The sequence below is a fragment of the Thalassophryne amazonica genome, chromosome 12 (assembly GCF_902500255.1).
Source record: "Thalassophryne amazonica chromosome 12, fThaAma1.1, whole genome shotgun sequence".
In the NCBI taxonomy this organism is placed as follows: Eukaryota; Metazoa; Chordata; class Actinopteri; order Batrachoidiformes; family Batrachoididae; genus Thalassophryne; species Thalassophryne amazonica.
The window spans coordinates 51,490,523-51,516,973 of record NC_047114.1 but is presented as its reverse complement, the minus strand read 5'-3'; the positions used below and the strand labels follow the sequence as shown (position 1 = coordinate 51,516,973).

General features: G+C 39.5%; 1 protein-coding gene across 8 annotated transcripts in view; it reads right to left on the bottom strand.

Moving 5' to 3' along the window:
- The window catches only part of ctnnd2b (catenin (cadherin-associated protein), delta 2b), a 638,149-nt gene that overhangs the window by 506,597 nt on the left and 105,101 nt on the right, over positions 1-26,451 (bottom strand). For all 8 annotated transcript variants that reach the window (XM_034183535.1, XM_034183537.1, XM_034183540.1 and 5 more), the window contains exon 2: positions 2,244-2,380. In XM_034183535.1, the coding sequence (XP_034039426.1) occupies positions 2,244-2,375 (132 nt within the window). In that variant the 5' untranslated portion in view covers positions 2,376-2,380. The remainder of the gene's footprint in view (positions 1-2,243; positions 2,381-26,451) is intronic.

The window sequence follows — 26,451 nt, the reverse complement described above, 5'->3', positions numbered from 1 at the left end:
CAGTAATTATTCGCTTTACTAAGGACATATGTACCTCATTATGATCCGTTGACTTTTTACTTTTACATGTACTATGTTAATAATTTCCCTTTCATCTACTGGGCTGAGAAATATTGTGTGCAGATTTCTGGTGATTAATTGCTGATTTTCCCATGTACTATGTGGGATTTCAGCTGCCAGATCTGGCCCAACATTAGCAAAATATTTATTGAAACTATTCACTACTTGGCTCATGTTATATTCATCTTTGTTGTCATAAGTAAAGTATGGTGGATAGTTATTTGATTTGGGTTTATTTGCTATAATACTATTCAATATTTTCCATGTTTCCTTTATATTGTTTTTATTATCGTTTAGTATTTTTCCAAAGTATGATTTGTTTGATTTGTATGATTTGTCGTTAGCTGTTTATTGTTGACACAGAAACAGTTTTTGTTCACTCAGTGCTTTTCTGACAGAAAATAAATAAATAAATAAAGGCTATGTGGATACTGGTGGGCACTTGGTACTGGAGCATATTCCTCGTGAAGGGGATGCGAGTCAACAACTCCCCTGGATGGGACACCAGTCCAACATAAGTTACTTCCCTAGACAAGGGTGATAACCATTTACAGCTGGGTGGACTAAGACAATGTAGGTGATTTGTTTTGTTCAATGACATGCACAGGTAGCCTGAACAAGTACATATTAGTAGCCCAACTCTTTATGCCTCTGAGCTACTCTACAAAGGTGTATAGTGAACAGATTGAATGAAGCACTCCAACCAATACACGCTTGCAGATCAAAATTTTTCATTCTGACTGCAGTACAAATTTCACAGGAGTCTACTCCATTCTCCAAATTACTGCATGATTCATACTCATATTTGTTATGTGCAGCTGATTTATGCTGTATAATATCAGTAAAACAAAATGCCAAAAGATTTCCAGCCTTGAAGCGGAGAGAAGACATAAGCTTTTATAAAAGGAGGGAGCACAGGAAATCACACTGGACGTGGTTAAAAAAAAAATAACAGTTCACAGATCAGACAGGTAAGACACGCCACACCCATTTTATCTTCAGTCCTGTGTGCTGTGGCCTCTTTTCAAAGTTTTTTGCCATTATAAGGGAATGGTGTATAGCCTACATGTACAAGCACAACACAACATATCCTATGCTTTCCTTACAGTGGGCATCAACACAAACTGGGATATATGGACTATATTTAAATCTTAATGCCACAATTTAGGAAGTAGAGTCAACTGAAAGTTGATTTGATACAAATAACTGGTTAAAAATATCTATTTAAAAGTTCATAAATACATAAACAGCAAAAACAGAATAGCCATAACAGCTAATGCTTCCTTCACTATAAACAACAAGGTATCTAGGACGGTACCTTGTACTGTTATTGATTGCTTCATCACACACAATATCTCTAACAAGGTTGGTAATAATTTGACAAAATCTATTCCACCACTAAGATCCGGGCTTTCAATGACTTCCTGGACTCGGCCATCAGACGTGTATCTGTATGCGGTGAAAGAATTGAACATGTGGTGACAGTGACCTATCTCAGCAGTGACATTGATGCCTTTGTCCTTGGTCTTCTGAGATTAAGAGATGCCTTGGAAAAGCATACCACATCATGTCCTTGTGGTTAGGGTGCTTCCTGTCTTACTGTACTTGAAAGCTACCAAGTGAACAAATGTCTTTGGGACTAGGCCTCTACAACGTATCCTTAGATATAGCGCCATTGACCTTGTGTCGAACAAGTAGTTATTTAGCGGTGCTCAGATAATGAATATTAATTGCCTAGTGAGGGAGCAGCAGACCAAAAGACCCACACTTCACCTTGCTGTGGCAGAGGGATAGTTACTTTCATAAGGTGGGGATGGATGGTTTGATTACTTGGGCATGTTGCTGTCTCAAGCCCACTGCAGTTTTGTGTTGTGATGAATGTGGCATCCTACATCATCAGACTTGACTATTTCACTGCTGCTTCAGAAATTTTCCAAAATGACCCAGAGGACACCATTTTGACAATCAGTAGCAACCGGTGTAAGACAGGGATCCGAATAGCTGCTGATACAATTCAGCTGACATATATGTGAGTTTAGATAATGCTACATTATTTGTGTTTAGTGTTTCACATTGAAACAAATAAAGACATTAATTTTTACCCACTGATATATTATTAATTGTAGAAATCTTCCAGGTGTTACATGTACCTATACCCACATGCATGCACACTGAGTTCTAACCTGTTCCTTGACAGAGGCGAGGATAGCGGAGGTGGTTTCGGACTCTGAGCCGTCTCCATTGGAGGCGTTGAGAACAGGACTCAACATGGTGGCAGCACTGGCAGTATCAGACGCCACCTCAGGCACTGGCATTCCTCCTGGAAAACAAGGGAACACAGAACCCTGTTTACTGGCTGTCACACCTCCACTCTCTCCTACACCGCTGTGCTCAAAAAGAACCACACACACGTGGAACAAATGCAAAGGTGTAAACACTCTTGGTGCATTGTCATTGTTAGATTCTGTCAAAATATTCTATTTTTATTTGAGAAATGATCAAATATGCCACCCGTTGCTTAGTTAATTCCGAGAACTGCATAGTTTAATTATCTTACAGTGATGCAATCTGAAGCAATAATATGTTCAATTAGATTTGTTTACATATATTCATTCTGTCAATTGTGAAATATTCAGACACTTTAAACTGCTGGAGAATTTCCCAGCATGGCCACAGGACACTGTCTTAGACACACAGTTGGACTGCACATCACTGAAACATGAAACCGAGGCAAATACAAATACAGTGCCTTGAAAAAGTATTCAGCCCATGGAGACTTTGCACCATTTTCATTTGTTTATGCCATTTCAAATCGAAAAAAGTATTTCATGCTTCTCGATAAAATTTCTGAAATTATCCTCCTTAAACTCAAATTCAAATCAAATCTCTACAACCTGATATAAATTAAATAAAAATATCAAGGCCAAGATGATGGGTTGCATAAGTAATGGTCCCCATTGGTATAACCTATGTAAATAATCAGTTTTATTGGCAGTCTTCCTTAGAGAAGCCAGGGGATGGATACATGTACATTTCCAAGTCACTGAATATGTCTTGCCTTAATTTGCTTAACTGAACACCTGTCAGACATTTTGGGCCAACAGGTTTGACGGCATTCTCCACCTTGGAGAGGGCAAAATCAAGATAAAATAAAAATAATATATTTTATAAGACTGGTGTCCTGTACAGATTCAGATTTATGGCCTGAGTCATGAATCTTTCATATAGCAACAAGAACTAAATTGTGTTGGCATTTCAAACTGTGTGCATTGGGGTGTAAAATGTTAATCTTAAATTTATTGTTTAAAGTTTATTGTTTTTATTCGACTTGTCATGAAATGTATTGCAGGCAGGGGTGGTAGCTAAGTGGTTAGCATGCTTGGTTTCAGTGCAGAAGGATAAAGTGCAAAGAAAAAATCCACATTAGAAAAATAAAAGTATGTCTTAAGCTTAACTGGTGAGACTTCAGATAACCAGTTGATGCATCGTGGAATGAAACTGCAGGATTAATTTTCTGCAGAGCATCTTTTCAAGTGCATATACACTCACTGGCAACTTTATTAGGTACACCTTGCCAATACCGGGTTGGACCCCATTTTGCCTTCAGAACAGCCTTAATTCTTCATGCCATAGATTCAACAAGGTGTGGGAAACATTCATTATTAGAGATGTTGGTCCATATTGACATGATGGCATCATGCAGTTGCCCATTTAACCAGTCTGCTCATTCAACTCGAACCTCTGACATCAACCAAGCATTTTTGTCCATACAGCTGCCGCTCACGGGATATCTTCTGTTTTTGGATCATTCTCTGTAAACCCTAGAGATGATTGTGAATGAAAATCCCAGTAGATCACCAGTTTCTGAAAAACTCAGACCAGCCCATCTGACACCAACAACCATGCCAATGTCAAAGTTAAATTTAAAGTAAAACTTAAATCCCCTTTCTTCCCCATTCTGGTGCTCAGTTTGAACTTCAGCAGGTTGTCTTCACCATGTCTACAGTAGATGCCTAAATGCATTAAGTTTCTGCTGTGTGATTGGTTGATTATTTGTGTTACCAGCAATTGAATATCTGTACCTAATAAAGTGGCTGGTAAGTGTACTTCATCCAGCCTTGGTGCAGCACATAGCACACCTGATGTAGAAGTTTCACCCCAGTAGTCAAAAAAGCCCTTAATGGCCAACATAATGCCATCATTGTTTGTTCCAGATGAAAACTGTTTTCACATTTGGAAACAAAAGTCAGATTGTACCAAAGTAAGAGAGTAAAATGGAAACTCAACCAGCTGGAAACAGTCACGTACAGCAGCCATGGCAACATCTGACTTCTGAACTGGTGCGCAGTCCTGATGAAACTAGAAACCTCAGTCAACCTGGCAATTTGTTCTTGAAAGCCTTGCACTGCTGCATCAGCAAACTGAATCTCAATCATTTAATACAAATCTCTGGCATACAATCAAAAAATTAAATTGGAACTTTCTAATGGAATATAATGTCAACATCTAGAGCTGGGACCTGGAAGCTCTATTTTCTATTTTTGGACACCTTATATTGATTACAACTCTGTGGCAAGCATCCAGAGCAGTTAGTTATAATGATTGTCTCTGCTGCACTCAAATAGTACAGCAGTGCCAAATTTTAGATGATTTTAGGCTTTTAGCCTTTAGAGTTGAGTAAAAACTAGGCTAAAATTGTTTTTTAAAAAATGTATATTTTTGTTGGGGAAAAATAATCTAAATAATATATATAATACAAATAATAATTCAAAAATGCATTCAAACATAAAAATATCAAATAACTATTTATTGAAATTTTGTTGAAATCATCAAAAGCAGAACTGATAGTAGTGGTACACTGTTGCCCCCTGCTGGTCTTTTTAAACAACCCTAACTTATGAACACTGTTACACGTTTTTTTTTTTTAAATTGCTCAAGATCCCCCGCCCTGGGGTCATAACAGTGGGTCCATTCTGGCTCACACACAGACACAGACACACACCTAGCGTACACTATCTCCACATGTGCTATGTGATCCTGACGCAGCACACAGCCGGTGTCTCGGCTGCATCAGCCACCTTCACAGTGCTGATGAAAGAAGATCGAGGCAGCGCCTGCACGTACAGGCTGTGAACAGAGGACTACAGGACTGTACGGAGAGGAGAAGTGGAAAAAAAAGGTGCAAGGGAAGGAAGAGTGGGAAGAGAGTGAGAACTGCAGCCCAGTGAGGCTGTGGAAAGGAGCAGGCGAGGCGAGACTGGGGAGAAGAAAAATGGAAGAGGAGTAGGAGGGTGACTGGAAGAGAAGAACACACAATCCCCGGTCACTGAAGGCGGCTAATATGGATGACCTGGCTTCTTCACAACCGCTCTACGACTCTTCTTTCTCTGCGCCATAGCTCACCTCACGTTTGTTCCTCCCTCGTGCTTTGTGTGCTTTCCCTCCCCTTGCCTCTAAATCATCCTTCTCCCTCCCTGCCCACCTCTGCTCTATTTTGGCATCGACTCGGCTTTTCAGCACATTTCTGCATTGTTGGACAGCGTTCAGTAGAGGGTGACAGAAAGAGGTTGACCCAAAAGGCAGCAAGTTGGATTGGAACCTGCTACGCTACAATGCACCTGATCCCTCCCATTAGCCGCATCCCCCACTGGCCATACCGCGGCATACCGTCAGAAACGCTCGGCTGCCATTCTGGCCTTTACAAACAAATGCCTGTCTCACAGTCTTCAAGTCATTCCCCTCTTCTCTGGCTTTTTTCTCTCTTTTTTTGGCATTTCTGTTCATCAGCAGTGTCCTCTCACCTCTCTGCTGACCTACCTCATTCCTCTCCATCTCCATCTTTTGAACTTCTCCACCCTTTCCATTTGTCCTCAGCTGGTACCAACATGTCACTGTCTTGATCAGTTCACTGAGATCTACGCCAAATCCTTCTCTCTGAAAGAGTGTATTTTCTGAAAATGACCCACCTTGAGCTACAAACTTTTTATTGCTTTTCCACGACACTCATCATTCTGATGGCCACAGCCTGAGAGGACTGTCAAATATATAAGCCCCTAAAACAAGTGGTATGGTCTGTTTACAGGTTCATGAGGTAACAAAGATGCCCCTGTGACCTGAAATGGTTCATCTTATTTTTTGATATGGTCCCTTTGAAGGATGAGAATTGACAAAAATGTTCCAGGTGAGAACGGCTTCAAAATGTTTCATTCCATTGGACTCGTATGTCTCAGCTGTTATCAATTCCTCTCTGTTTTTCTGAAAGTTTGGCGTTGCAACAAGGAAAACAGCTGCATTGACACTGAAAACCTGTGCAGATGTACAATGAACAAAAATATAAATGCAACACTTTTGTTTTTGCTGCCATTTTTCATGAGCTGAATTCAAAGATCTAAAGCATTTTCTATATACATAAAAGAAAAAGACCTATTTCTCTCAAATAATGTCCACAAACCTGTCTAAATCTGGGTTAGTGAGCACTTCTCCTTTGTCAAGATAATCCATCTCACCTCACAATTGTGGCATGTCAAGACACTAATTAGACAGCATGATTATTGCACAGGTGTACCTTAGGCTGGCCACAATAAAAGGCCACTCTTGATGGATTAGCAAGGAATATTTCATCTTGATGGTTTAAATAAACAAATAAGTTTCTCAGCAGTACATAAGACATCATCAACAGCCAAAAGATTTTCTTTTCATGTTTGAAAATGGTTGCCACATGGTGCCAAAGCAAAGGAAAACATGGGTGGTCAAACAAAGTCAAAGCCACGTAGCACAGCAACCACTGACTTGTGACAGTGTGAAGATGAAACAAGACACTTGCTATTGGGTATTTGGTCTTGATAGGCTTTAGAAGAAGGCACTTTGTATTCCACAAACATCCCCTTTGAATCCCAATAAACCCTTCCTTGGAAGGGTTAGGAGGTATGATTCCACTAACTCACAGTGATGGACAAAACACTGATCCTAGGTTATCGTGGTAAGCCTGGATAGCAGACTCCCTACTTTTCATCTGAATCTTCAAAATTAACCATTCATTTGTAGTACCCAAGGATTCTCCACCTAGTACTAAAGACCTACAACCCCTGGCAAAAATTATGGAATCACCGGCCTCAGAGGATGTTCATTCAATTGTTTAATTTTGTAGAAAAAAAGCAGATCACAGACATGACACAAAACTAAAGTCATTTCAAATGGCAACTTTCTGGCTTTAAGAAACACTATAAGAAATCAAGAAAAAAAGATTGTGGCAGTCAGTAACGGTTACTTTTTTAGACCAAGCAGAGGAAAAAAATATGGAATCACTCAATTCTGAGGAAAAAATTATGGAATCACCCTGTAAATTTTCATCCCCCAAATTAACACCTGCATCAAATCAGATCTGCTCATTGACATTGACCCTATGCCATGACATTGACCCTATGTGTCTTTTTGCAAGGAATGTTTTTGCAGTTTTTGCTCTATGGCAAGATGCATTATTATCTTGAAAAATGATTTCATCATCCCCAAACATCCTTTCAATTGTCCAAAATATCAACATCTTTTGCAACATTGTGTGATGATTTACTCTCTTTTAAGAGTTTGATAATCCTCTCCTTTGTTTCAATTGACATCTCTCGTGTTGGAGCCATGATTCATGTCAGTCTACTTGGTGCAACAGCTCTCCAAGGTGTGTTCACTCCTTTTTAGATGCAGACTAATGAGCAGATCTGATATGATGCAGGTGTTAGTTTTGGGGATGAAAATTTACAGGGTGATTCCATAATTTTTTCCTCAGAATTGAGTGATTCCATATTTTTTTCCTCTGCTTGGTCTAAAAAAGTAACCGTTACTGACTGCCACAATCTTTTTTTCTTGATTTCTTATAGTGTTTCTTAAAGCCAGAAAGTTGCCATTTGAAATGATTTTAGTTTTGTGTCATGTCTGTGATCTGCTTTTTTTCTACAAAATTAAACAACTGAATGAACATCCTCCGAGGCCGGTGATTCCATACTTTTTGCCAGGGGTTGTAGTACCAATGACATCCAATTGTTGCACTGGTTAGCATCTAAATCTCACAATCATAAGTAAGACAGGTAGTACCAGGACCCTAAAGATTTGCATGTTTGTTCTCATGATAAGCTATTAGCATAACTATGCATCTGTGTCCAGCTGCCTCATGGACTCCTTAAGCTCTTCCCTGACATATCTCAGTGACAAACGTAGAGGACTCAGAGAGATGAATTTTAACCTGCTGAAAGACATATATGTTTCTACACAGTCAACAGTTTCGCTGTGGCCAAATTCAGGAAGTCATGAAAGCCCAGATCTTCATCTTGATTCAGAACAATCACAAACATAGACACTGTAAATTTTCACTCACCTTACTGTCACAACCATAGCAATATCAACATCTTTGGAATTTAAATCCTTGATGTTGTGTTAGTGTTTTTCACCATTTCGTCAAATAGTTACTACCACCAATGTTTTGCAAATGTTCTACAAAACACCAAACATGGCTATGCAAAGAATAAATACAGTATGTCTACAATGCTAGCTGTAAGTATGCTGCTGTACCACTAGGGCAAGTTATTCTCAACTGATGCTAATGAAGTTCTATCTGGCACTTTCTAATTCCAATGCACAAAACACTTCACAAGAGAACTCATTCAAGCTTGAACCAGCTGACAGAAGTTAAGCAGATGAGACGGGCCAGCAACCCAGTTTGCCTTTTAGAACAGGAGACAAGCTCGGTTTTGACTGTGCAGGCAGGGCAGGCACCCAAATATAGGTCAACTCAACAGACCGTGTCCAAACCGTCGTCACACAACTGACCACCAAAAAGCAGCTTTCACCACTAACAGCCAACAGAAGTAGGTTATAGACCCCACAGCTCACTCGAGACATGACTTTGACTATGGATTAGTCCTCAGGGCTTTATTTCATCAAAATCTAATCTTGGATTTTTTTTAAATCTATATTCAGTGCTGTAATGGGGAATATTTAGTACATAATTTTAAAGCAATAATCTCTGATATTACTGTAATGTTGTAAATGTGGCTCCCCATGCTCTGAGTGACACGACTGGTACTCTTAATATTGAGATTAATCTTTTGACCCTTTAAACTCAGTCAGGTCTGAGACAGGCATGTTTTGGTGCAGACTGGGTTTATTATAGATCAGCGACGTATCGGTGTAAAATGTTTGGTATAGTTAACCCATTTATGCCCAGATTTTTTTATTTTATTTTTATAAGTCGAAAAAATTGCATTAATACCTTTGAGATTTTTTATTGTGAGTAGAAAATGACAGTGATACACTTCGGCAACAATTGTTGCCAGTGGGGCAAAACAGGTTCATACATACAGAACAGCAGTGCATGCCTATCTCTGTATATTTGTGTGTATTTTCCTTCTGGGATGTAAGTGTTATTTCTACAATTGACAAGCAAACCCCTCGTTGTCTCATTAAAACTTACTGCAGTGTTTTGTTTTTGGCTTCACCAGTCATCTGCCTTTTTGTCTGAACTCAGTACCCATGACTCAGCTTTTAATTAATAAGACTTTAACAACACATTAAAATATAAAAGCTGTGTGTCTTGTTTATTAAAGTCCAATTGAAAATGAACTGCAGAGATTATTCTCCTACAGCACACATATTTGTGATGTTTAAATGACACGTCTCTAAAAAGCAAAATGCATGCATATTATTTAACAGATTCAATTTAAAAAAAACCTTCTCCCCCATTTTACAGCAGGGTTTCCCCAACCATTATATTGGCCATTACATAGGCCGTTACGTACAAAGCTGGGGGCTGCTAAGGCCTGAAATTTTATGTAAATACACAGCAGATGATGAGAGACGAGTGACAGCTTCTGTAAACTCTTCTGCCCGTCGGTGTTGCTGCAGGCAGTAAGGCTAAATGCGTAAAACTGTCGCTGATAATGAATCTTCCTAAATGTACATCACAATAAAAGCATTTGAACACAAAAGTAGTGCCAGTGGCACAGTGAAGACATTTACTGTGAAACTCATAGCACAATTACACTACTTACTATTTGTAATTTAACACTCGATTGACGTTGGCCAAAGTCTAACGGGGGGTCTTGTGGACCTGCCCATCAGTCCAACGAGGAAATTCTAGGAGAAATACTAATGTAAATGAATGATTTGCTGCTCAATTGTCAATCCAGTAAATTGTAGTTTGATAAAGTTTGTTTTCATGTGACGTCATCATGTGACACCAGTAGCACAGGAGCCATGCTATCGGTACGATTGGGCTTCCACTTAGCAAATGCTTTGCAACACATGACACTCACTGAAAACTACACCAAACAAACAATGGGACTTGTGTTCAGGGAGGTGATTTCTTATTTCTATTTAGCTTTTGTTCCTTTCCAGTGCACAAAAACTGTTAGTTTTGCCTTCCCACCTACCCCATGAACTTAGTGTTTCCTTGTGACCCTTCTGTGCTCTGGCTGTGATTACTGCAGACACACACTGCAAAGACAGGAGTCGAGTGTAGGTTCAACTTTGTCCATTTTTCCAGCCACAAGGGCAAACAAGGTGCTGATTTCCCTTGAACCATGCAGTCAGATATGAGACACTTAAGTGGAAATACACCATCAGGTCAATATGAATCAATATCACAGAGAGAAATTTAGCAAAAAGTTATTTTTTTTTTTAAGCAGGAGCAAAGCTAAAGCTTCTTGTTGTAATATAAAGTCAGGCAAACTGCTAAAACAGTCATAACTTAAGAGGGAAGTGATGGTGGTTAAACCATTGGGCTTGAGACCAAAGGATCCTTGGTTCAAATCCCAGCCTGACTGGAAAATCACTAAGGGCCCTTGAGCAAGGTCCTTAATCCCCTAGTTGCTCCCGGTGTGTAGTGAGCGCCTTGCATGGCAGCACTCTCACATCGGGGTGAATGTGAGGCATTATTGTACTTTGTATAATGGCACTACCTCTGACCTTGGTGACATGAGATTTGTGGTTCCACAGGGATCTGTTTTAGGCCCCTTGTTTTTCTCCCTGTATGTGGCACCCCTTGTGCGTATACTGCGGAGTTTTGGGATTACCTTTCATTGTTACGCTGATGATACGCAGTTGTACATGCTGATAACTGCGGGAAATCTCACTCCCATAAAATACCTGGAGGACTGTCTTCTATCAGTGAGAAGTTGGATATCTAGTAACTTCCAACTTTTAAACTTTGATAAGACTGAAATGATGGTTCTTGGTCCAGCGAGACATCGGCATCAGTTTGACCAGCTAGCGCTCAGCCTGGGTTCATGTGTCATACATCATACGGACAAAATGAGGAACCTTGGGGTAACTTTTGATCCCACGTTGTCTTTTAACCTCCACATCAGGACTGCTTTTTTCCATCTGCGAAATATAGCAAGGATCTGCCCCATCCTGTCTATGGCTGATGCTGAGACCCTGATTCATGCTTTTGTTTCTTCTAGACTAGATTATTGCAATGTTCTATTTTCAGGGTTACCGCAGTCCAGCATCTGGGGTCTTCAGCTGGTTCAGAACACTGCCGCCAGACTTCTGACACGTAGCAGAAGGTCTGAACATGTCACACCCATTTTGGCATCTTTGCACTGGCTCCCTGTCTCTGTGAGAGCAGATTTTAAAGGTTTTGTTATTGACTTATAAGGTTGTTCATCTGGTGGAACTCTACGTGCCGGCCCGGGCTATGCGGTCGCAGGATGCAGGACTTCTCTGTGTTCCCAGGGTGAAGAAGAAGTGAGCAGGTCAAAGAGCCTTTTCATATCGTGTACCCACCCTGTGGAATAGTCTTCCTGCGACCGTGAGGCAGTCGGAGTCCGTGGACATTTTTAAGTCAAAACTGAAAACTTATTTTTATACTCTTTCTTATGAATAGTTTTTGTTTTTTATCAGTTTTATTCTTTTAGTTCTGTTTTTATGTGTTTTATTCTTTTACTTCTGTTTTGTATTTATTTAGTTGATTTTTTAAATTCATTTTTAATTATTTATTTAAATTTTATTGTTTTATGTAAGGCGCCTTGAGACGGCTTTTGCTGTGATTTGGCGTGTTATAAGCTAATTACATTAAAATGTAATTACTTAATTAATTAAATTATTATTGTAAAGCACTTTGAGCATCTGATGCAGATGGAAAAGCGCTATATAGTTGTAAATGCAGTCCATTTACCATTTAACTTTCAATGAAGTATTATCCTCTCATTAATGCAGACAAAAGTAATCTGGGATCAGTAGCTGTGTTTCCTGCCCTATATGGCCATACTCCACTGATTCATGAAAAATATATAGTAATCAGAAAAGAATCAATAATATAACCACACTCAATATTCTAGTTGGGGCAATGTGACTGGTGGGGGTTTGGGGACCCTGTGTGGTGGTGACGTTACTGCAGCATGTACAAATATATGTAGCACTGAATAGCAGTCTGAGTGAATTGGGTCGACTCAACCACAACTATCCAGCGGTTTAAAACTGCAACCCAGTCTGGTTGCATAGATTTAGTTTATCAGTTAAAATTTGGTGCATAAACTTCATAGTAGACAAAGAAAGTGGTCCATTAAAGAAAATAAAGAAAATGCATAACTCACACAAAGGATCGAAAAGTGATGGTGTCTTTGTTCATTTCTGTGACGTGTGTGCCTCATCTGCATTTCTGTCAAAAGGAAATGCAACTTTGATGACATTTTCAGTCAAATCTAAAAATTTGCAGAGGCTGCATTAAAAAAGTAAAGAAGGAGCTAATTGCAACGCAGTAAAAGACAGCAAGATTTATTCACCAGGTCAGATCTGGGAACACTACAATGGCACTATGTGAGGCTGTATCTACTGTACGAGGGAAACCTCCTGGATTCTGACTGGTAACCACCCCGGCAGAGTGCTGACTTATCCCCACCTGAACAAAGTAGTCATTTATCTGCTGCAGCCAGGTGATACATCGGAGTGCTGTTGGACTTTCCATCTGCTGGGGACTTCAGTACTGAAGCAGCTGTGTGCTGTCATGCTCAGAGAAGCATGCTAAGTAGCTGTAGTGTTGAAGATGATGTTTCTTCAAAATGCAAGTATGCAATGCAACTCCTGCTGGCTTGCTCTGTACTTCAAAATCAACATTCTCATAGAAAAAAAAAATCATATTTGAAATGATTTTTCATGGCATGAAACCATGTTGCTGCTCACAGAGCTTGAAGTTGTGTCTGATCAAACTGATGCCCCTGCAGAAGAATTTTACAGTAATCTAAGAAAACAGATCAAATTTAAGGTCAAATCTCCCATGTCCTTGTGGCTGGAATTTCACATCTTTTTGACAATATCATTCTCTGTGTAACTCCATCATCAGGCAGTTTAACTGCTGATGCAAAAGGAGAAAGTTCCACTGTGCACAGTTTATCCAATGATAGCTACAGAATCCTAGAACTTACAGCACATATTATCGCAGGACATATATTGTCGCCACGACAATATAGGCTGACGTTCAAATGCACCAGCACATACAGTAATGTTGCAGGCACATATCGTCCCAAGCGACAATATATACTGACAATCAAGGCACATATCGTCACCGGTTGTCAAAGCAAGAAGTAAAATGTGATGTTTAACTATGAATTGTTTGTTTTCTCTGTCTCTCTCTCTCTCTCTCACACACACACACACGCTCTCATTATGTCCAACAAGGACATAATAAAATTGGCATTTATTCATTTGTTTGTCTGTCTGGTAGCAGGATTATGTAGAAACAACTGCATAGATTTTTACAACATTTGCACCACAGATTATTAGGCCAAGGAAGACTCCAATAAATTTTGGAGGTGATCCAGATTGGCGGAAGTCAGAAATCTGATTGCCAGTGACAGCACACATTTAAACAGGTGCTTTTTGCTGTGAAGTTCTATTAAGCATGCACAATAATATATTGTTGTGTACGTGTAGATGAGGATGATTTGGGCTGCTGCCGGCTGAACAATCACACGGGGATTCACGCTGCACCGACAGTTCTTGCACTGATCCACAGATTTACATGCGAATCCAACCAGCTTTTACACACGAGGTGTGCAGATCTAATTCGTGCAAGTGTCAAGTAGAGGTGGGCTGTACCGGGATTTTGGTATTGATCTGATACCAAGTAAATACAGGCCCAGTATCGCCAATATCGATACAGATACCAATACTTTTTCATATTTAAGCTTCATAGATCCAAAGGATCCAAAAGACCTAGGATAGAATTTCGCCAAACACTGTATGTGACAACAAAATACTTTATTATCACAATGTTTAAAAAAAAAAAATCACTCAAAACAACTTAAAACAAAATCTCCTGAGGTAGAGGGCTGACAAACCACAATACAACAAAAGTAACACACCAAAACAAAATTGACTGGCACCGCTGAGTCACGTGACAGCGCAACAACAAAAGACCAGAGGGTGAGGGTGCGTTGCTCCGTGTTGTGTGATACAGCGCAGCGTTGCTCTTACAGACAGAGAGCAGACTTTGATGAATGTGCGTGCGCAGCAGTCAATGCGTGCGGGAGAGAAAAAAAAAATGTTGAGTATCGATCTTTTTACACTAGGATCGTTCAATATCAATACGAGCGTTGGTATCGATATTATGATCAATCCGCCCACCTCTAGTGTCAAGGCTCCTGCTCATTTCCGTTTTTCGATGATCACTTGTATCCCATGAAGGACAAAATCTCTCTCTCTCTCTCTCTCTCTCTCTCTCTCTCTCTCTAAAATACATGATATGAACTAACAATATACATACAGTTGTATGCAAAAGATTGGGCACCCCTGATAATTTTCATGATTTTTGTTTATAATTTTATTTGCGAAGTTACATTAAGTTTATAGGATTTACAGAAAGTGTGCAATCTTTCTTTAAACAAAATTAGGCAGGTGCATAAATTTGGGCACCCCAACAGAAAAAAAAAATACATCAATATTTAGAGATAGCTCTGAGAGAGCTTTTTGTATCCTTCCCCTAAACCATGATGTTGAACAATCTTTGTTTTCAGGTCATTTGAGAGTTGTTTAGAGGCTCCCATGTGGCCACTCATTAGAAGAGATGCAAAGATAAGAAACATTTGCAAATGGTCACCTTAAATACCATTTCTCATGAGTGGATTCACCTGTGTAAGGAGGTCAAGGGTCAATGAGCTTACCTAAGCAATTTTGCATTCCAATAGTTAGTGTTAAATGTATTCAAATCAATCAAATGACAAGGGTGCCCAAATTTATGCACTTGCCCAATTTTGTTTAAACAATTATTGCACACTTTCTGTAAATACTAGAAGCTTCATTTCGCTTCTCAAATATCAGTGTGTTCGTCTGCTATGTGATAAATTTAACTGAAATTTCTGATCCAGAGAACCAATGATTTATAAAGGAAAAACATGGAAATTATCAGGAGTGCCCAAACTTTTGCATAGAACTGTATTTTTGTTTTGTTTTAGTACTGCTGCAGCATAGTGACAATATGTACCAATGTTCATGGCACATAATGTCACTGGCGCAGTGAATTGTATGTAGTAAAACACCTGGCACATATACCAGCGACAATTTGTGGCCATGAACGTCTGCATATATCATTGTAGTGACAATATCATCCTTGGGACAATATGTGCTGTAACAGAACTCCTTTAGGGCCCCTTCACACATAGTACAAATGTGGCTGAATTGCACACGAATCAGGAATCATATTGCATACGATTCCCAATTCCTCAGAATTGTAGCTGCCTCCAACGCCTCGTACACCTGTTGCTACAACTATCTGTGCACACCAGCGGCTGAAAGACAGAGTGTGCGCTGAGAGAGCCCATTCGATCCCTCTTGTGGCAGGTGTCGGCCAAATTCCAGGTGACACACGAACATCTAACACCGTTCGCCTGACACTTAGAAAATGTGTGGCTGTTTGCACTGGTAACATGAAAATAGTGAGCAGACAATCACTTTCGCCACGAGTGTGGCGTTGCAAAACAGCAATGCACACGTGACGTGCCAGAGTGTCAGCTCCCCCCACAACACATGTGCCGTGCATGTGAATCGCGCGTGTGTCGCACCCCCCATCCGCAACACATTTTTTTCTGGACACATCCCTAGTTTTTGCAGTAATTGGGTCCTACTGTTCTCTGAGCAGAAGCATCCTTCTGATCCTCCTCCGCAACATGAATCCCATGCAAAGGATGCCATGGTCTTCAACAGGAGACAGTTTTAAGATATTAACAAAGACATTTTAGCTTTTTGGAAAAGTGTGGAAAGACATGGAGGTAGTGCTTCACTTCTCTTCTTGTCAGTGGTCTGTGGACCACTGGCAGTCTGTGACTAACACCTAGTGGTGAGTGCGTATATTGGCAAAACATCACATTTTACATTAATATCATGTTCTAACTGAACAGTGTTTCTCAGACTGGTTAGAAATGACTCCAAAGTATAACAGATAGTAGCACTTATGTAATACTGCCATTATTCACTCAACTTGTATGTAAATTATTATTGTTTTTGGATATTTGGGGAGTTAAGTGGTCTGCAAGATATTTTTTATTTGCTAAGTGGTCCTCTTTGGTCTGAAATTTTGAGAAATACTGTGCAATGGGAATCGTACTCAAGTGTATTTGGCAATACGCCGTTGCATTTGCATGTAAGCAGATAAAAAGTAGTAGACAATATGAATTTTGCCAGGAGTGTATATAAACTAACTTCTTTTGATTTATTCTGTTTTCCTGTACCGTACTGAGACCAAATCCTCTCAAGGGTTTCAGTGTGATTGTTTAGGAGAACCCTCAAGTGCCACTACTCTATTCACACCTGCTCAAATGATATTGGTTCAAGGGCGGAAACGAACCCGTCTATATTAATTGGACTAAAAAGAAAAGTTGTGAAAACACTTTTATTCTACACAGGTCTCCAATGTATTCACCAACATATCGACTCTGAGGACTTGTTAACCTCATGATTCTGCAAATAACCAACTGTCATTGCACAGATACCCCTTCTATAGGTTTCACCTTATTAAAGCAACCACAGCATTAGTAAGGAAAAATCTGAGGTAGTCAGGTTATAGGGTCTACTTTAGCGCTAAACTATCAATTGACTATTAACTGCTTGAGAGATTGCTCCCATCTCAGCTGTATCAAGTAGGTTTATTCTTTGTTAGCAGGAGATCATAACACCAATACAGTTCTAAATCCAGCCCTGGCATCAATAGACTCTATCCAACAAACTGAAAGAGCAAATGCACACTTGCTTTTGGAGGACAACTTAATCTAATAAAACAGCAGTTTCAAAACTAGATCTAATTGGGTTCTTGCACATCAAGGCAAAACTCACTGGTTTTTGTTGAATTCTATAGATATGGTGCTTTGCAACACCCAGAAACCTTCAAAACTTAAACTGTTGTAATACCAATTAGGGTGGCCATCTACAGTATGCTAGAAATAAAAATGTGACTTTCTTAAGGTGCCTCCTGACAAAATTGTTCATCTTGAGATGAAAATGTTTTGTGCAAAATTTTATTTCGATATGACTATTCCGACCACTGCTGCACGTGGGGTGGAAATTGCAATATTAGTGCAAACCAGCAACAGTAATGTACCTGTTCACAAATGAAATACAAATTGAAGCAACAATCCTTTCTCCTTTAACTGACCACACAGGAGAGATTAAAAAAAGTATGTTACTGTCCACCTATTTGGTGAAAACAAACAGTTTGGTTCCGATTTTCTTCGCCTGCTGGAACTGACGTTGATGCCACTCAACAGCTTGCAGCAGGTACTGGCGGTGCTGTTCATCCTTCGATAGAATCTGATTGTAATCCTGAATAAGTGCAACTCCTCCCTCAGCAAAATCATTGACAGCAGCAATGTTATCCAGGACTTGCTGTGACTCCTGGAATGATGGGTCATCCTCCCACTCTGAGGGGTCCTTGATGAGGAAGTCCATGAACTCATGGATCCAGTCCACAACTCAAAATGTCACTCGCACGTCACAAAAAACAGTTGGTAGCAGTTAATATTTTTGAAATCTCATGAAATTTCACCAAATTTGTTTTTATCCCTAAAGGAACCAAAAAATGAAGAAGCACCTTGAAAAAGTTGAAGTTTGTTTTTTGGAACCACCCCATATTCATCCAGTAATTTTCTAGGTCTGATTGACCACTTCACCAAAACATTACATTGGAAAATCCTTCTATTCATGCATTATCTGATTCACCTTCAAAATTAAAAACACATCAAATGACTTCAGAATGTTTGTGTGACAATCGTTATTTCTCTAATGCTCCACTTTCTGGCACAGACCATATGTCCCTGTGACTGCACTGGCATTTCCACCAAACCCTGTACTCAGCCTTTAGGAACACACCAACTCTGACTCCAGCATTCACCATGCTGGAGTTTTAATTGTCACTAATGTGGAGAACCTCCTACTGTGTATCTACTGTAATTAGCACTCAGTGAGTGGACACTGTTCATTTGGCTGAATGACAAATCTCATTATTTAAGCTTAATGCACATCATCAAGAGCAGGCTGGCGGGTGCACATGAAATGAACCTGAAAGAACAATCCTCTAAGCAAAGGCATTTTCTTACTGAATATAAACACACTGACAAATGTACACACATTGACCCTACAGCTTGCATGTATTTATTGCTTAATATTTGATTATTTGGGCTGTAAAATGAGCTACAGCTTTAAAATATTTTTAATTGTTATTTTTGTTGTTTATCTTTAAGAATTAGCAGTCAGTAATGAAATAAAACCAAATATTAAGATTAAAGATCAAAGGCAAAATCCAGATTAAAGGGAAGAACTCACCTTTGATCACTGAGCAGGAATCTTGGTCAGTGATCAAAGATCAATGGTCGGGTCAGGATCAAAAGAATGACAACCAGTGATCAAAGGACAGGTACAACCATTGATCCAAAGCCAACCAGTAAATTTAATAAAATTTTACTGGCTTCAACAATTATTATCTGATTTAGGAACTGAAATGATAAAGTTAAAGAGATGGTTTGATATTAACAAATTATCATTAAATTTGTCTAAAACTAATTAATGTTATTTGGAAATTATAAAAAAGACATGCAAATTCAGTTAAATATACATGGGGTAAACATAGAACATGTCAAAGGGAATAAGTTTTACATGTCATTATTGATGAAAAAATTAATTGGAAAGCTCATATTCAGCATATTCAAAGGAAGGTATCAAACAGTATTGCAGTATTACATAAAGCAAAGCATGTTCTTGATTGCAGAGCACTACATACTTTGTATTGTTCATTGGTTGCACCCTACCTGAATTACTGTGCTGAAGTTTGGGGCAATAATTACAAAACTACATTGCAACCATTATTCATTCTTCAAAAAAGAGCATTAAGGACAATTCATAATGCAGGTTAGAGACCACACCAACCCATTGTTCATTAAATCTCAAATATTAAAACTTAAGGTTATGATCTTGTTCAAGACTGTTCAATTAATGTACAAAGTGAAAAATAAACAAGTGGCATTTAGAATTCAATAATATTTTACTGAGAGAGAGGGAAATATATAATTTATGGGGCTTGTATCATTTTAAAATTGCTGGCGCTAGGACGACCAGGAAAGGTTTCTGTGTCTCCATGTGGGGCCTATGGAATAACCTGACGGATGAACTCAAAGATGTCCAAATATCAATCAGTTTAAAAATCAATATAAAGAAATGATGTTTTCAAGATATGTATCTGCTGAAGTAGGTTGAGTTTGGTGTGTAGCCAATTGTAAATTTGTTCGGTAACACTCGAATTGTGTCCTTTAAGTTGATTGAAGTGGTTGAAAATGGGAGTGGGAATAGGTTTTTTTTGCAATCCTTTCTGATGATGAGATGTTACTTTGGTTAAAGGGTAGGCGTTAAAGGAGACCTGCATTGAAAAAAATGCAGTCAGATCTTTGGACCAAAAAATGACTTACATTTACACATGAGATCCTTCTGAATGTAGTAAAGTAAATCTGCAAGCCCAGATCTGTCATTCAACGGAGAAATCTTCATTTGAAAATGACAAATTTACAACTAACATTTAGCCCTCCACAAATTGTTCCTCTCATCATGGACGCTGCCGAGACGTCACGGACAAGACCCTCTCCCAGCATGCATTGCGCCAATTGTAATTGTGGATTTACGTCAGTTTGCATCTGCACCTTTTTCTTGCCTTATACGGAAGGATCTACTTTTTTTAAAACTTCATATTGTCTTGCGGCACGTTTGGTGAGTGCACATTTCTTTTATTTGTGCTTGAAAATTATCTTGGGGGACTTTTTCATACACCCGTTTGATTGAGTGGTGTCGCAATGAAAATCTACTTCGCCTCCGGTACCATCGCGGGATATGGAGGTGAGACCCGCAAAGAATCCCAGTCATTAAAAATATATAAACCTCTCTCACCTTGAGCTGTCCTTGCAGCAACAGGTGTACCGGCCGCTCCACATCAAAATGGCGAGCGTAGTCTCTGGACTTGTGCCAAGTGTGCTGCAGCTCCATTCAGTAGACAGAGAGGTGATGCCGGTGTTGTGCGCTGAATCTGGCACAACACCGGCTGCAAAGCAGACACGGGCGGTGTGAGTGGCCTGCGTCGGCAGTTAACGAGCTCGTTAACGAGCCCGCAGACTTAATAAGCATAGCGGAGGCAGACAGCGGGAGAGGAAGAACGGCGCCTGCTGCCGATGTCGTTGCTGATCTGAGCACACAGATCTGTATCTCACATTCATTGCAGCTTATTTTTGGATGTTGAAACCAGGACGTGTATAAGTAACATTACTAACAGATAAAATCAATTTCAATGCGGGATCAGACTGAAGGTGGGAGCGCGTCGTCTTGTCCCTGACGTCATGGAAATGATACAGCTGTACAAACTGTTTTCACAGAGGGCTAAATTTTAGCTGCAAATTTGTCATTTTTAAACAAAGATTTCTCCGCTGAAGTACAAATTTGGGCTTACAGATTTACTTTACTGCATTCACAAGGGTCTTATAAATACATATCAGCTATTTCTTTCTGAAATCTGACCACATTTATTTCAATGCAGGTCTACTTTAATAAGCTCTGCTTCTACCTACACCCTTTCAGGCACACAGATGCAGAGGTGTCAAGTAACGAAGTACAAATACTTCGTTACTGTACTTAAGTACACTTTTTAGGTATCTATACTTTACTCCATTACTTATTTTTCTGCCTATTTCTGACTTCTACTCATTACATTTTCACACAAGTATCTGTACTTTCTATTCCTTACATTTTTAAAACAAACAGCCTCGTTACTCTTGGCTTCAGCGCCGGTGGATGTGAGCTGAGGTGTCAGCGCACATCCACCGGCGCGGCTCCACCTGAAGCCCAAGGCATCAGCGCAGTTCCACCGGCGCGGCTTTACCGAGGTGCCAGCGCGGATTTATCTGACCATGGGTCCGAAGAAGGCACTGACGGCGGAGGAGGGAGACGATATCAAGAAGTCCCTGGACTTTTTGTCTGAGGAAATCTCTGTTGTTATCGGTTAGCTTTAGTTTCTGATAATTTCTTGGGTGGTTTATCAGTTTAGCTTTATAAAAGATAAGTTTTCAGTTGCCCACCACTGTGTGTGTGTGTGTATATATATATATATAAGTATATGTATGCATGTATCTCATGGTGCTGGTGTGTGCTAAACATCATTGATGCACAGCAGAGGGAAACAATTTTCCTACAATCTGTCATTGCTTTCCTCTTATGAAGCGCTTTCCTTGTGTTTTCTGCCACGCATCATTTAATTTTAGCATGCACAAGCACCATGAGTACCAGTTACACGTCACACGACGTGCATGAGAGAAGCTGCAGCTGCAGATAATTTCTCTGTAATTCTGGAAGCAATGAGAGATGACTTCATCATCCAAGTTCTGACAGCAAATGTGTCATCGGCTACGAAATGATTATTTTATATCTCATTATATATAATTATATAACGATACAAAGCACAGCGTCCAACAGGACAAAGCAGGACGCACTGGCACGACAAATTGTGCAGCAGTGCAGGGATGAAATTCTTGCAAGTGTCAAGGTGGCTTTAGTGGCGAACATGTGTGCTGCATGACAGGGTGAGAGAGTGATAGAGTTAACCCTGATATCCAATACATTCTGGAGTATTACTCAACACTGCTGGTGTGAACACAAGACCAGTGTGCACTGAAAATAAATGGTCACACAGCATGCTGTGCATGTTTAACAGCTCTGCATGCACTTATATGAGTGAAAGATCAAGGAAGTAGGCGGCTCCACTTTAAAACAAAAGTATGCACTAAGAGAATTCACATAGAAATTATGTTAAGCTGATGATAAAGGAATTATGGGTACTGTGGAGAATGACTAGGTAAGGGGCATGGGCATGATGACAGTAAGGGTAACGGCAAATTGACATTTGACCCCAGTAACCTTGACCAAAATGACTGACCTCAAGCTGACTTTGCCAGGGCAAATCTGGAATCCCTCTAAGTGTGTGCCACGTTTAGTCCAAATCAGGATGAAAATCTAATTCTTTTACCTTGACCTGTGGTAAAAAGTATTCTTCAAGGGCAAATTTAGGGTCAGCCTTCTCAAATTGTAGTATGATGTAAAGGCACTCACCACTGACTCTAAATTAATGTGCGGTCTATTCACAAAGAAATATGTCACTTAAATCAGGACAAAGAAAGACCTGAAATAGTCTGTGATGAGCCAGTCATGAATTTTGACGTAATTGGTACTGCGTAAGGTGAAGAAACGACACTTGTAATCCAGCCTCAGTGTACCATAGCCTAAACAAAAATGTATGATAACCATCCCAGGGTGGCAGTTATAGTCAGGTAGGGCTCAATATATACTCAAAGGTCAAAATGTAAAAATGCTTCAGTCATGTTGAAAACTACACTACATTATTTGTCTGATCATAACGATTCCAAAAAGGTATAGTTTGGACTCTCTATGACTGAATGTTCTTGAGTTATGGGGTAAAAACAGCAAAAATAGTGACAAAAGTCAGTTTCAGTTTGTCCAGGGGTCAAAAGTTAAAATTGCTCCAATTTCAGTAAAAAATGATGCAAGTTATTGGTTGAATTAATAAATGACAGTTTTTACTGTGTTGAATCTTTGGTATTCAAAGAAAAGGTCAAACAAGGTCGACATCCATTGGATTCTATGACATGCGACATATGTTACCCTGTAACACAATAACTAAGCATGACAGATGGTGCAAACTATTTATTTTAAAACCCTATTAACCTAAAACAATAACCTTAAGTGGTACCGAAAATCTGCTTGGCCCATTGACTAAAATTCCTTCTCTTTGGAAAAGTTTGCACCAAGAAAAATGCAGTGACCAAATCTATATACTGAGACAACTCTATGTGTGTGTGTCTGTGTATATGTCCCTCTCCTTTCCAACCTGCACCATGGAATTGAACCAAACTTGGCACACATAAACTCTGACATACGACATGTGACAGCCTACTGAGCACTTTACTAGTAGTCGTAGTAGTAGTTAAGAGGAGAGACACTTTTGTGCTGCATCATCATCGACAAGTGTGCTAAAAGTTTGGTATCATACTTTTCTGTTCTTTTCTTTTTCCTTTAAACTGTTTACCTCTTCAGTTTTGCAAGTAACAGTAGTAGTAGCATAGTAGTAATAGTAATAGTTCCCCGGAATCTGGGATAGGTGGGAGGTGATAGCTTTGTTGGTGAAGATGAAGTTTTCATTTCAGTCTCTGAATCAACCTGGCCCTGTAATGGGCTAGTAGATGGATAATGAGATGAGGACAGGACCACCTATACCAAGTCTGAGTCAAGACCTTAAAGAGTCAAGCGTGAGGCCAGACCAAGACTTTGGGATTTTGGAGTGGGCGCAACCAAGTTAAGACCAAGTCTTTGGACAAGGCAAGATGAAGTGAAGATCAAGACAACACTGAAGCCTAAAAAAAACAAGTTTGTTTTCAAGACCATGGATATAATTAGACATCGCCCCTGTTAATATTCAAAAGTGAAATTTCTGTTGGGGAGACAGGCTCAGCTGGGGTCAATCTGACACAGACGGGATGCATGGAATTCAAACACAGGTCTACATATGGGCAGGCCAGCTCCTTATCCGCTCAGCTACCTGCTCACATTAACATGTGTTAATTATTGTTAATATAACAATAACAATTATTATTTTTAATGAATGCGTATACGTATTCTAGTCAAAGACCAACTGACTCAAGTGGAATTGCTTTGAATTCCAAGAGACTGACCATACTGACAAAGACCATACTCAAGTAGTACAACACTAGAGGGACAGAACAATAAAATCCATCCCCTCTAGTTTAGCTTAAAAATAATGCTATCATTTTGATTATCTTGCAAGTCAAAGGACATGTAATTAGGATAAATTAACAAACACGGTGCACCAGATCAATCGAAAAACTGAGATAATGTTTGCATACAGCATACAAGAGGCTGGTTGCAGAGAATAATATCATCACATGTATGATTGAAATAAGGAGCAGGTGTGTTTGAAATTAGATGGAGCTTGAAAATAGCTTGTTTGTTTGTTTCATTTCCAAAGCCTAGTCCTGGCAGCCACCAAGGCCGCTGCTGCTTGTTGGACAATGAATCTGATTGTGTTACCTCTGGAAATATATACGGAGAAAAAAATGAAAGTCTCACATCCTCACGAATGGCACTGGACAGAAGTTAAAAGAAGAAGAAAACAAACTGTTCGCTCAAGCAGTGGATCCTCATCGCCATTACAAAGCAGCGCTTGTTTAATGATACATCTGTGTCTCTAAACAGCAAGCTAAAAATACAATCAGCATCATGAATTACATTTTTTTTTTTCCCGTTTTTTTTTTTTTGCTCAGCTCCTTTGGGTGAGCCAGCTTCACTGCACGGTATAATTACGGAGGTTACAAGAGTGGTGATAAACACCGTGCAAAGACAAATTAAAACTCGCACAAACCTCCTCCAAGCACGCAGGAATTCAAACCGCTTGATGACAGAAGCAGTTACGGAATGACAAAACTGTTTGTGTATGAGTGGATTCAGGAATGAAAGTTACAGACTGCAGTGCTTCAAAGTTAATTGTGCTTGTCAAACTGCAGTGTTTTGTTTGATAAAGTCAAAAGTGGTGCAACAGAGAAACTGACTGGATAGCATGTATCCTTAGCGCTTGGCATCACAGTTTATTGCAACCTGCACCTTTCCCAGAAGCTCCTGTCATCTGAGCACTGATATTGATATTGCATGTGCTTATAGACAAAAACAAATAAGAGACAAAATTCAATTTATTATTCAACTGCAAATATATGAATTTTTTAACATTTATGAAAAGCTTCTCTAAACAAGGCCATAGGGTCACTGACCCTAAAGAGATTCCCTCCTTGGCACAGTGATCTATTCAACAATTCAGTGTTACAACCAAAAACTATGATACATACACTAGGGCGTAATTTTGGGTAGGGACACTAGGGTCACGTCACTACCAATATTCAGCCCCCTACTGTGTAATCACGACCAATAAAACCGCTGTCCTCCATTATTATGGCACATAAAGGGTTAAAAGTATGCCACTGCTCGAAGCCCTCCTCTTTAACGTAGATATCCTTGTCTGATTAGCAGTGATGCCGGTCTAATCTGACCAATTTTTTTTAGTAACGAGTAATCTAACGCGTAATCTTTCCAAATCAGTAATCAGATTAAAGTTACTTCTCCAAATCACTGTGTGTTACTATTATTTTTGCATTATGGGTTGATAGCAGCATTAAATTTGGTCCGTGGGCAGGGGGTCGAAGTTCGACAGTTACGACTCGTCCTCACCTCTTAAAGCACAGTGACAGCACACCTGCACTGAGCTTTTCAAAGACATGTTTATGCTTTTTTTTCTCCGAGCCGCTCCGTATCTGCTGTTAAAAACAGCTGATCCTCCGCGACGTGTCAACAACTAACACTATTTTCCACTCAAATGCACCTAAACTCTCTTTCTGAGGACCACATGATGTGAAAATGCAATAAAACTTTCTTACCTGTAAATCTGGTCATGTTTTCTGCATAAATAAATGTTAGCCATTCTTTGTGCTCAAATGCCAAAGCAGGGGCGAATCCAGATGGAATGGGTGCGTGGGGCAGGGATGTGCCCCCCCCACAACACCCCGAGATTAAAGGTCCAGTTTCGAAGCCTTTTTTTACTACAACTACTAATACTACTTAAAATAATAATAATTTCAACAAGTAAAGTGTTTAGAGAAAATTTAAATGTTAGAAAAATGTTAGAATGAATTTAATAGTTACATTTATAAACAATGTAGGTTAGAAATTACAAGTTTTACTGTTACAGTGCTGTCAACAGTTAAATATGAGGTCAAGAAAGAGGTCTTCATTTTACTTTTTATAAAACAAGTA